Source organism: Falco cherrug, chromosome Z, assembly GCF_023634085.1.
Source record: "Falco cherrug isolate bFalChe1 chromosome Z, bFalChe1.pri, whole genome shotgun sequence".
Classification (NCBI taxonomy): domain Eukaryota; kingdom Metazoa; phylum Chordata; class Aves; order Falconiformes; family Falconidae; genus Falco; species Falco cherrug.
The window spans coordinates 55,233,559-55,246,512 of record NC_073720.1 but is presented as its reverse complement, the minus strand read 5'-3'; the positions used below and the strand labels follow the sequence as shown (position 1 = coordinate 55,246,512).

At 37.5% G+C, this 12,954-nt stretch overlaps 1 protein-coding gene across 3 annotated transcripts in view; it reads left to right on the top strand.

Annotated features, from left to right (window-relative positions):
• Nucleotides 1-2,523, top strand: part of LOC102054706 (neuronal acetylcholine receptor subunit alpha-7-like) — a 72,034-nt gene extending 69,511 nt beyond the window's left edge. For 2 of the 3 annotated variants that reach the window (XM_055699717.1, XM_055699718.1), the window contains one exon: nucleotides 1,476-2,523. In XM_055699717.1, coding sequence (XP_055555692.1) covers nucleotides 1,476-1,997 — 522 coding nt within the window. In that variant the 3' untranslated portion in view covers nucleotides 1,998-2,523. The remainder of the gene's footprint in view (nucleotides 1-1,475) is intronic. The other variant, XM_055699716.1, reaches the window with a different exon arrangement.
• The last annotated feature ends 10,431 nt before the right edge of the window (nucleotides 2,524-12,954 follow it).

The following is a 12,954-nucleotide window of genomic DNA, read 5'->3' as shown; positions in this document are numbered from 1 at the left end:
TTGTGACCCAGAAGAATTCATGCTGCAGAATTTAACAATTGTGTAACCATCTTCCGCTGGTCATTGTTGCTGTCTTTTACTATTATAATTCCCAATTGTGGTAATTAATGCCTCTCTTTTCTGAAATTATGCTTGTCATTACAGCAGCAACCCAAAGTGCTAGCTGTAATTTTCCCATCCCTGCATCTGTACTGTAAAAATACAGGAGACAACTCATCCTTCCTCTGAAACAATTTTCAAGGCAAAGTGGGGTCCTGAGTCAAGCCTGACTGTGGCAGGATCACATAGGGAGTCCTGGGCCAAGGCTCAGAAGTGAAACCACAGGTCACATCTGTTCTCTCCTGGACATCAGATTATTTGACTTGCAAGCAGAATGATAAAATCATTAAGGACCCCACCTCTCTTCTGGAAGGAACTCTCAGAAGCACATTGCAAATTTCCATTTTGTATACATAATACCTGAAGGACCTTATAATTACAAGATTTTACTGTTAGTTTGCTGCCCTTTAGACAAGATGTTACTGATTTTGCAGCCTTTTTACTGCCTTTCACAGCAAACAATGTTAGCAATAGGAGTCATAGCAGGCTTGGATTTCAGACAAGACATCTGAAGATCAATTCACTGGGAAGAAATGCTGGATGCAGTCTCTGGAATTAGCTCATTTGCTGATCTTGACAAGAAACATAAGGGGCACAATCTGCCATGTGCAGGTTAGAGCACTTTCATGATGCACCAGAGCAGTTGTACACCAGAGCACAGAGAAATGACAGCAGTCCATAGTAGCCTTTAGATTTGGAACTACCCAATTTAATTTTTCACCATAATAATTCCATTTAATATATTCTATATAATAATTTACTATTCTTCTTTTGAAAAAAGGCCTGCTGTATTATGTGGCTGAACTCTTCAAAAAGTATTAAAATGGCTTTCAAATTAGAAAATAACCAGCAACCAAGGCTATTTAATTAGACTTAAACAACAGAAATTCAGATGGGGAATGCGCTAAAACCAGCTCTTTGTTGTATAGGGGTTTTTTTCATCAGAATCTAAACATTGCCCCCCCCAATATTTGAGTTTATCTCTTTCCATACTATCTGAGAAATAGTTGAAAACAATGCAGCAAATTTTGTGCCCTTTGCTCAATTACAGAGATCTGGGTTTGTTTGCTAAAGATATGACTTCAAGAATAATTTTGAAAGATTTTACAATGCTTTTGCTTTTGCTTTCTAAGCTAAGTGGGCATTGAACACCTGTGTTCAAGACATATCCAAAAAAAGGTCATCCTTGGAAACAAGCCAGATGGAAAAAAAAAAAAAAAAAAAGGAAAAAATTGAAAGACATAGCTGGTGAACACAGAAAGCAGTCAGTATTTCTAAAGAACCTTATAGAATAACTGTAATAGTCACACAAGTTTTCAAAAACTTTTTGAATGCAGAAAAGTTCCCTTTTTTCTATCATGATCACTTTCTTTCAGGTTCGTGTCATCCTGCTGAATTGGTGTGCTTGGTTCTTACGAATGAAAAAACCTGGGGAAAACATAAAGCCCCTTTCCTGCAAATATAGCTATCCCAAGCACCACCTGAGCATAAACAGCATGGAGATGAGTGTCCTGCCTGGGCACCAGTCCAGCAACGGCAACACGATCTATAGCTACCATGCGATGGATCATCCATGCTGCCCTCAGAAGAATGATCTGGGTAGCAAGAGCGGAAAGATTACTTGCCCTTTACCGGAAGATACTGAGCTTGTTCAAAAGACAGCTTTAATGGATACCGTTCCGGTTATTGTGAAGATCCTGGAGGAAGTTCAGTTCATAGCAATGCGCTTCAGGAAACAAGATGAGGGTGAAGAGGTCTGCAGTGAGTGGAAGTTTGCAGCTGCTGTCATAGACAGATTATGCCTGGTTGCGTTTACCCTTTTTGCCATCATTTGCACATTTACAATACTCATGTCTGCTCCAAATTTTATAGAAGCTGTTTCAAAGGATTTTGCATAAGGTTTTCAAAATGAGCATGATAATTTAAAAGTGAGTATTGCCAGTAATTTTGCTAGATAATTTAACTCAAATAGAGAAGTGTACTTATATGTGCTAACATACACAGAAGGGGATGAAAATAATTTCAGGAGGTAATTATTCCTGATGTTAGTGATTGTAGTTACTGAATAGTAAATATATTGAGCTCTGTTACTTACTTCATAGACTAGTACCACATGTAATTATGTCATGATCTGTGACAAGTGATAGACAAGAATTCAAATCTACAATATATTTATTACGTTAACACTAGTATTAATGTTACTATGAATTTGTGAATGTTTAGATATTGTTAATAATTTAAATGATCACTGATTACTATAAGCTTTACAGAATTCTGTTTTCAGTATATTTGTTTTCTCATTTTTATTTAATGTGGCTGTGACATTCACTTCTCAGATTTGATGGACATTCATAGTCTTATGATTCTGTGTATTGTATTGACAAAAATAAACTATCATGATGTTAACTCTTACTAGTATGGTGACTGGAGTGTTTTCTCAGTAAATATATTAAAAGAATGAATTTTCCCCAGACTATTACTTCTTTTTTAATTTTTTTAATTAGAAAATGTTGGTTGTGAGGTTGGGGAAAAATTCATTCTCCATGCTGACAGTCATATAGATCATTAACAGTGCCTTCTTAGCTCTCCTGCTGCTTAACTGTTGCTGTCACCTTGAAACTCTACTTAATTTGAAATATCTCTGATCTCTTGGGACATGGTTGCCAACTTAATACTGTGTGTACTACTCTGTATAATCAGGGAAACAATTTCGGGTCTGCATAATCTGTAGGAAATTTGCACTGATTTCACTGGGCTCGGATTTCATATGTAGTCTACACCACCAAAGTAGTAGTTTTTGAAAATCCTGCGAGTACAGTCCCCTTTCCAACTTAGGCACTGTGGCTTTGTTAAAAGGAGTGTGTAATAGACGAATGTAATTTTGCTAAATTTCAATGTAGCAATGTTAACTATTAATTTGCTGTCCATACATGCTCTAACATATTATCTATATATTAGTGAAAAATAATCCAATTATACCACTTCCCTGGAAGATAAGGGGGAAGAAAGCATTATTCTCAATAGCAGATTCGTTCCAGTCACTACTGTGTGGAGGAATTACATCTCTGTTGGAGTGATTTGTTTTGCCTACTGGTCACAGCAGAGCTACAAAAGGATGTGGGCTGATGTAGACACCTTTCCTCTCTGGGATAACACAGCACTTCTCTAAGTGTTCACTGAAAGGGAACAACAACCTATTACCCTCTCTGCTTGACTTTCAACTTCCCATTCTTACAGTGTTAGTGTACCAAAATCAACATTTCCCACTTCTTTGAGATGGGACCCTTCCCACCATCACGGTTGGAGAGAAACAAGCATATCACAGCACTATTACTTGACGGAAAGTGTTTCCATCTAAAAGGTGATGGTGAAACTGGTAGTTCTACAGACTGACGGAATATGCAACAATTTCTTTTAGGATAAGGTGCTTGAACTTTTCCAGTACTGTGCTTCATTAGGTGGTGATGGCTCCCTTTAAACAGATTATTTTATTGCATTTTATTACATTCACTGTAATGTGCGTTAGCTCTGTAGCTATAAGGTTAGACCATCACACCAATGGATTTATGATACTGCTTGGAGTTATGTTCAACAAAACACTTAGAAGCTATTGGAGGTCCTGACTACAGTGGCCTGTTTTGTATTTCACTTAGCTTTTGTGCTTCTTGCAGTTACTTCAGTTCTGGGTGCAGCTCAAAAGGGTAACTGGTTTATAGTAAAAGCCTCTACTGAAAATTCTGTACATATTTCTGAGAGATACTGTTTTCCTTCGCAGAAGCATTAGTGCTCTAAGTGGCTTTTGCTGTGCCTGCAGGAGAAAACTCCCATGATCTCTACTTCTTTCTCCTGCTCATTTTGCTGCTTCTACTTTAAAAAATTGCCTTGCTGAGGTACAGCATGCAATGCCAGAGGGCTTTGTCTAATAGAAAAATCTAACTGAACAGCAGAACTGGTCTGGGGGTTTGGGTTAGTGATACTAGGCCCTGCTCTTGGACAGCAGCTGAAATGCTCATTGTATTTTATGGCTTTAGTTATGGGGACAACCAATAGATAAAAAAAAAGTTTAAATACCCAATTATTTTTGCAGCTTGTGAGGCAGGGTGCTGAATGAACTTCAGAACACTTTTTCAAGGACAGCTAATATTTTTGCTTGAAAATGTTCATTTTTGAAATTAATGTCCAGTGACAGGGGGGGAAAAGGTAAAAGCTAATGTTAAAGCACACAGTCACAATAACTTAGCATCCTAATGCAAAGCATGTATCCTTACATGTAACACAGAGTTGTTGTATAAGAGTATTTTTAACTGGTTGCATATATCTTAAGATCAAAAGGAGGATGGAAGCTACAGCAGAATATTATTTCAATCACTTTTTTATTTTATAACAGCCAGTGGAAATAAAACCCCTCCATTTATAGATTATTACCTTATACTGTTAGACTACCAGGTCAAGGTTGTCTCTTATAAAGATGTCCTAAAACTCAAATTGTGTTAGTGGTATGTAGTTTACAAATCTTTACACTGAAACTACTGGCTGCTTACTTTTTCAGATGACAAAGTAAGGCAGATCCTTTTGATATCCAGTTGCCACTTGATCTTTTGGAAGGTAATAACATTGTTACCACAAAATCTGTAGAATGACATAGTGTAAAATGGTACAGTCAAATGGTTACTGTACATGCAGAACATTGCAGAATAAAGTGTGAATGCATTTTTCGGAGAATTACACAAAGATTGATACATCATCTATATATTTTAATTCACAGCTCTTCATGGCATTACTAGTTAGTGTTTCAGAGTATCTGTAAAGGTATTACAGAATTCTAAAAGAAGGAAAAATTCCCAAATCAATTACAGAGGATAAATGGCAACAAGAAAGCAACACTTAATGTCCTTCACAAAATTCAGTTACTTAAACATGCATGAAGAGTCACTGTTGTACCTTCCATGGGTAACGCAGGAACATGGTAGTAAAGGTCCTTGTCCACTTTCTCTTGCTGAGGAGTACCTTATTTCCCAGAAGGCACAGTAGATTTCTGATCTGGAGATATTTGGCATAAGAAGATGAGAATCTGCCCTTATTTATTGATCAAACATGAAGAACTGTTGATATCATTAGACGTAACTTTAACTTTGACCCATGGGTTACCATTTCTTTTTGAAGCATCTTAACTATCTTGATTCAAATATCTAGATATACCTGAAAATATGTGTTTTCCATTCCAGTTAGAACATTTTAGTCACCCTTGAAAGTTTGCTATTTTATCTGCCACCATAAGAAGTACAGCTGTGTAACTTCCAAGAGTGAATATCAAGTGTTTATTTATTACAGTAAAGCTAGACAGTTCTTTCATTCAACAGCGTTTTAGTAGTGGCTATAATAAAGAAGTAGAGGATCATGAGCTAAAACCATTTTCTTCCTCTAAATTATCATGTGCCCTGGGTAAGCGAATGGTATAAAATCAGAAAAATGTTAATGAAGAACAGGACTAATCTGGGATTTTAGACAATAAAAGTGTAAAATACTGTGAAATCCCCACAGAAATAAAGAAGTGAAACCAGCTTAAATCCCTTTCTTTTTGTGAGGCTCCTCTTGGCAGAACTTGGAAGAAAAATTTGAAACTCTATAAAACACTTGGTGAGATTATATCTGGGTTAAGAGGCTGGGCTAAAGCGGTGATCATTTGGCTGGCAGACTTCCTTTTCCCAGAATTATATATCCAGTTTGGAATTATAAGCAAAACAAGGGTTTCTTAGCCTTTTTTTTTTCTTTTTTATTTCTTTTTTTTTCTTTTTTTTTTTTTTCTTTTGATGACATGCAGACTGAGGGAGAAAGGACACAAAACATATGAAACTCAAGATTTCAGTTTAATAAGAAAGAATATGCTCAGAAAACTGGCTCCCTTCCTTTCTTGCTGAATGAACTGGAGGCTGCTAGGGATTTACTTACACAGATTTTGCACAGACAAGAGCAGAAGTATCTCTTTGACACTATTTGATACCACAGCTGTAAAAGCTAGACTCCATCACAACTGTTTTCTGTCACCAGATAATGGTCTTCAGATTTCTAATCTCAGTTCCTTATCAAGTCTGTTGAATCATAGAAACCACACCATCTTTCTCCTGTCCCAATATGGGAGGAAGAGCAACAGAGTCTTAAGTGTTTTGAACAGATGCTTAACCTTAAACATCCAATAACAGAGATTTCAGATTCCCTAATGTATCGTTGACATATTTTATCACTGCTTGTTAATCTCTAGCATATAAATGAATCTACTAGACTCAACCACTTAAAAAACCACCTTTCATATGAGAAGGCAAAATGTCAGGATCATTAGCTAACTCGGTATCTTTATTCTTTATGGTGATAATCGCGGTCGTTTTCAGCAGTCGTAATGATCAGAAGTCCTAATGATCATCTGTTATGACAAAGTTATTTTAATACTGGCAAGCTCTTGATCATGTCACAGATACAATTTTGGAAGAAAAAACTTCCTAGTACCTCAATACATAGCCAATTCCTTTTGTGAACAGAAACCTCGGAGTTGCTACACAGGCTATCAGCATCTTGTCCCTGTAGATTTTCAGTTAATATAAGAAATCGGTGAAGACCTTCCCAAGTAAAATGTAGTTTTGACACAGACCAGACAGACTTGTCTGATTAAAGGAAAAGAATTGACAAGACAAGTATGTTCAAACAAAAATAAATGTCAATACATTTAGAATGTAGGAAAAGGACAGAATACTAGCAAAAAAACGTGCAGTCATTCTGATGATAAACTCTAAAAAGAGCTATTATTGCAGCAAAGAGAACTGAAAAAGATTAGCATTTTCAGGGGCATGCTTATCTCATACAAGCATTATATCTTCCTGGGTTTTTAAATCCATTTATCAGAGAAAGGGAGATTTAAATTTCAGACTAAGGACAGGAATATGGCAGTGTGGCTTTAGGAGTATCTATTTTCTTATATAGAAAATTATTTTTATTGAAATAATTTGATGGTTATACAACATCCAGAAAGGGAATGTATACACAACACAGTACAGTGAGATGTCCACTGAGTTCTAAGGAAAATAAATTTTAAGATCATATTTGTGACGTTCTTGACGTGACATTGCACTCCAGAATTTTCAAGCACAATCACTATTCGTTCTCAGTGATAGAACATATTTAATAAGGGGAAGGTATGCTTAGGAATCCAAATATCCTTTGACTGTCTACAACCGTCAGAGTTACAGCTGTATATTCAGCTATTTTTTCAAGAACTGTATCTTTTTTAACTTTTAAAAAGCCGACAAACAACATTTTTTTCCTCACAAATTTCATGTCAAAAAAAGGCATGAAAAGGCCCTTTTTACTAATTAAAAAAAGCATGAAAAGCAAAAGAAAAAAAAAAGAAAAGGTGATCTTATAATGTTTTGTGAAACTTTTTTGGGAAAAAAAATTAGATTGAGGGTATTTCAGGTACAGCATTCTGAAATCTATGAAGTACAGATTATAGTGCACACTGATGTAACCTTAACTCTGCCTCCATGCAGCAAGGCCTGAAAGCAACTTTAACACTACTCCCATGCTTTTGTATTCTACCTGTCCTGAATTCTACCTGAATGCTGTACTAATGCATTCATACTTAGAAAAGCACTTCATATAACATGATGCAGTAAATTCTGAATTTCACTTATATCTCACCTTGTTGCTGACAAGACTTATGGGCAGCTCCCAGTACAGCTCACACAGGAGATGTCTTTAATGGAGAGGATGGGGGTTTCACATAGACTTTTGCCTTTATCACATGCTTGGTGCTTGAAAAGATTCATGCCCTCACAGATCACTTTGTATCCCGTTAGTTCTGTTAAGCTATTGGGATCAATTTCTTCACTATTTAATGTAGCTATACCACCAGCGTATGTAGTTAGTATACTTACAAATAAACCTTGTTAACTATCACCAACTCTAAAGCAGCACTGATAAAGTTTAATGTATCTTAATAGTGTGCTTCTTTGATTTTACCCCTTTCAGTTTCATTAAAACCAGTACTACAAGAAAAGCATACAGCCCCAGTCCTTTCACCAAGTTTGGATGATTTGCTTAGACTAGATCATTTCAGGGAAAACAGATCTTGAAACCAAATGATCTGCATCCTTCCCAGTGCTTCTGAAAAGCTTAACGAGTAGTCAGCTGATCCGAACTGGACACTCCCAGCATCTTGGGCTCCTCAGAGCAGTGTACAGCAGTGACTTCTGTCACAATGCCCAGAGATGTAACACCAGTGAAACAGCTAACCTGTTTTGAGAGAGAGTTCTAGTATCTTTATTTCTACATAATAAAGACATTTCCTTTGGAAACACTTATAGCATGGTTTTCATTCAGCATCCTAGGAAAGGTTTAGATTTGATCTTCTGTGCATTCAAAAAGTTCATTTTACGGCTGAAATAACTAAATATTTTGAACAGAAAAATGGAATTTCAAAGAAATGTTTGCCTGTCATTGACAGTGTGCCTGCTGTGGCCCCAGTTATAGAACACTGAATGGTATAGCTGTGGACTGGCTTCATAGTTCCTCTGTAGTTCAGAATGGATCACTGGTATGCCTAGGCAAGGCATCTCCTGTAACCATTTCTTCATCATTCCAAGGACTTGCAGTCAAAATCATCCCATTAACCAATACACCATCTTCAGGACATGACCACTGACGCAAATATCAAAAAGTAAAAACAATCAGTAAAATGTCACAGACCAAAACAAAACAAAAAAATCCACTCAGCATAAAATACTGAAGTTCATGAAGGAAGGGAAGAGGTCAAAACCACAGAAAACCTAAAAATAGATTAAATAGATTTACCAACATTATGCTAAATTTAATTTTCATTTGAAATTATTCTGATTAAAAACTTCCATCAGTTTTTATGAGCTCTAAAGAAGACATTGATCTGGAACTAAGAATTAATTTTTAATTGATTAGCACTGTCAGTTTTATTTTATTAAGAAAAACTTTTCCTTAATAATTCTGGTAGCAAATGTCGAAAGTACCTCCAAAACCTGCAGATGCCTATTTTTCCTGAGAAAACACTCTTCTTGATTTCTATGCAAAAAGCCAAAATTTTTCATTTTAAAATCAATGGAAGAATGGTGCAGAATGGCCTTTACATCTGTGGAGTCTGTCAGGCCATGAGGACTATCAAAACGGCAGCTGCTGACTCCCTTTTTCCTCTTAGCCAGGGGCAGTGGAAAGGAGACGCCCTGTCAAAAGAATCATACAGACAGCTAGCACCCATGACCCAGAACTCTAAGGCAAACAAATATATTTCCATATAGGGTGCTGGGGTTTTTGTCTGGTTTTGTTTTTGTTTTTTTTTTCTCTTTTACCTGTCAAAAATCCTTATTGAAAAGAAAAGCTAGAGCACAAGAAAAGAATTGGGTGACCTTTTTTTTTGATCCAAGACTATAAAACCTGGGTGTTTTAGTTAATGTTAGTTGTGAAGTTTAACACTGTATACTTAAATCATACTTGCTAAATGTGGAAGTCCATGGGTAGGTTCAGCCCATCCGAAGCATTTTTGAAATAGCCATAGTGGGGTGGATGACAGACCCTTCTATCCCAGTATCCAGCTTCCAAGAGTACCAATAATGCCTATGATCTGACTATGCCTCCTAAATCGAAATTTGTTTCTACAGCATTGCAGCGAATAGTCCTTAATGAATTAACAGGCCACATAGTGTGTGTTAAGAAGTATTGAGACTATAAAACATGTTTATGGTTAATGTGAACAGTTCTGCATATGACCAGAGTATTTTAATAATGCATTTTCTCAGCACAACATTTTTTTACCAGATCTGAAAGCTTCCAGTTTTATAATCATGTGCAAAAAAAAAACTCATTGCAAAAGTGTGCCAGATCTTACATAGCCAAGGCACATGATAATCAGAAAGAAGCGGAAGTGAGAAAAGGGAAATTTCTACATTAGTGATAAGGTGGGCAAGATCCTGAAGAGAAGCTGATGTTTTAGGATTGTGTAGCGTATGTAATCCCAAGCACTTGCCCAGCTCCAAATCTACCATTTGAAATGCCCTATCTGTCAAAGTCTCTTGGGTATCCTTTGAAGGTGTGTCCACTGCATACTACCACTCTAGAAAATCTCTCTGCTAAATTCTTGCTGCTGTTGAATTTAAAATTAATGTGCTCTGGGATTAAGTGACCCAGCATATATGTATCATCAGCAGAAAAGACTACAGGAGTTTCAGGTTCTCAGCAGGGGATGCTTGAAAGGCAAGTAGTGCTTGTGGTAATGAGGATGACAGCTAGAGACTTGGGTCTCTCTAAGGATCTTAAAGTGACATCAGCGTAAACTGGGATGCTGCTGCCAGCAACCTGCTAGACCATGTGCCTGGGAAAGCGCCATAAAGCCCATGTTACTGAAAGAGGAAAGGGCAACAGTAGCCCCAGACAGATCGGGCAGGTGAAGGGAACGACCTGGTCTCAGAGACTGGTGCAGTGCAATGACCTGGAAGGCTCAAGCTGTGGAGGTGCTGACTGCCACATGTGTCACAAAGGCTGTGCTTCAGTATGTTCCTCCCACTGCTCAGAGGTCTTTGCCTTGGAGTATAGCAGCAGATTGAAACCAAGTGTCCAGAAACAGACTTGGTAATAACGTGGTAATAACATGGTAATAACAAACAGCAGAGTTTTCAGTGGGTGGACTGCATGAATTTTAGATTTTAATTCCAAATTACCTTTGAAGAAATGACTACACAGCAAATTTGGGCCAGTGTCTTCTTTCCTGTTTCTGAGCAGCTCTCATAGTTGAAGTAGAAAGAAATCAAATTCAGAATGAAATTCCTGTACCATCTAGAAACACTCTCCTGAGGACAAGATCTTGTACCCAGGTTCCTAAAGGCTTCAAAGGTTCTTCTGCACTGGCCCACAGATCAGGAACTCATTTTTTAGGAAATGACTGTAGATATTACCTGTCTCTTCTGACATAACCACAAAATCAGCAATAATTTTTTGAGGGTTTCCAAAGAGCTTTAAAACCAAGATTTAGAAGCGTTGTCACAAAATCAGAAGTGGACCACTTATCATTTATTCATAGTTATGTTTTTGTAATGGTTGCTTCTACAGGGTAAGAATAACATGCTTTTTATGCAGAAAACAGTCTCAACGTGTATTTGGGTACTTGTGGGAGGATGTCAGTAGCAAGAAGCAGCCAGATTTACACCATGGACAACTAAGATTGCCATGTGAAAATCTGATTTTTTTGAAAACTGAATCAATGATAAGCATCTGCAAAGCACTGAAGATTCCTCTGAAGTTGGCAGACTTCAGTAGTGAGAGAAATGGACACCTATTTTATAAGGAGAAATTTATTTTCCTCAGTTCCTGGGGATGTGTGTCAGGGCCTGTAGCTCATCTGCACATAAAAAAGACTAATTGATCTTCTAAAACTGGATGAGACAAAAAAAATCAATGTACATTTGTTCATGCTTTTCTTTAATGGGTGAGCAGTAAGCACTGTGGGTGATTAGACAGCAACAAATATGTTCTTTCATTTTAGACAAGTTTTGGTATAACAATACTATTTAGTGGCTTTTGTCACTACTTTTATTATTAATTTTGGACATGAGCTTCCTTCCCATGAGCACATCAAAACAGCTTGGCTTTTATCTCATTGACACAATAGTTATAGGTTTTTGCAGCTCAATGGCCATATGTTTTCTACCACATATTAGTAGAATCTTCTTGTCAAGATGAGAAAGGGCTTTGCTCTCAGACTGGCTGGGAGTTCATCTCTGTTGAGATATGTTTTTCCAGATGGCACAACTGAAGTCTGTCTGATGGAATTCCCAAACAAAGAAATGTGACAAGTGAAACAGGAGATTTAGCCAGTGGCAGAACAAGCTGTTCAGGGTTCAGTGTTCATCATGGGCAGCATCTTGCTGTACTACTCACCTATTTTGAAGGGAAGAGGGCAAATAAGTTATTACACCTTTGCAGAAGTGCAACGTATTAACTCCTTTAGAGTAAGAACTCCCTGGTGTTCTCCTAACATTTTCCTCTGCAACAGGAAGAAATCTCACTTGGCACTCTGTTTTGAGCTCAGAGCTAAGATTATGGCAGGTACCTGACAAGGGAGTACTAATTTGCTGCACAATTAACATCTTAAGAATAGGGTGCATCTACTGAATATTTAGCAGTGGTTCACCGTGCTCACAAACCACTGCACCTACCAAGGCAGTGACAGGCTCCCCGGCTGACATCAGAATTTATTCATAACCAAGCTCAACACCAGCATCACTGAGTATCTGTAAACCTTCTACGGACAAAAGGTGAATGTTTTCATCTGGGCAGCAAATTCTTCTCCCCACAACATACACAAAAGTAGAATATATTTCTTCTTCTCTGACTGCAGTGTAGGATTTGGTGCTGGCTTATGGGCTGCTCTGTTGAGACTTAGCATGGAGAAGGTAACTAAGACTACCATGGTGACCTGTGGTGAAGTTCTAATGGGGATGGACATTTCCTGATGGATGGACCCAGAGGTGTCTGATACAGATGGACTGACAAAAAAGAAAAAAACCCACCAAAACACGAACATCCTCTCTCACACACACATACATACAGCTTTCTACACTGTGATAGACTTCACTAGAGAACTGCAGCTGTGAAATGTGTATGGAGACATAGGTGCCAAACTTTCAGCTGATCGTGTACTTGTGATGACTGTAATTTCCAGGTAAAGACATGCAGACATGGGAGACTGTGCTGTCTATATGCAAGGCAGAATTAGACCTGCTTCAGTAAAACCACTGCGATTGTCAAGTTGCTTTTGTCTACTGACTGAAGGAATGACAAAGGAGT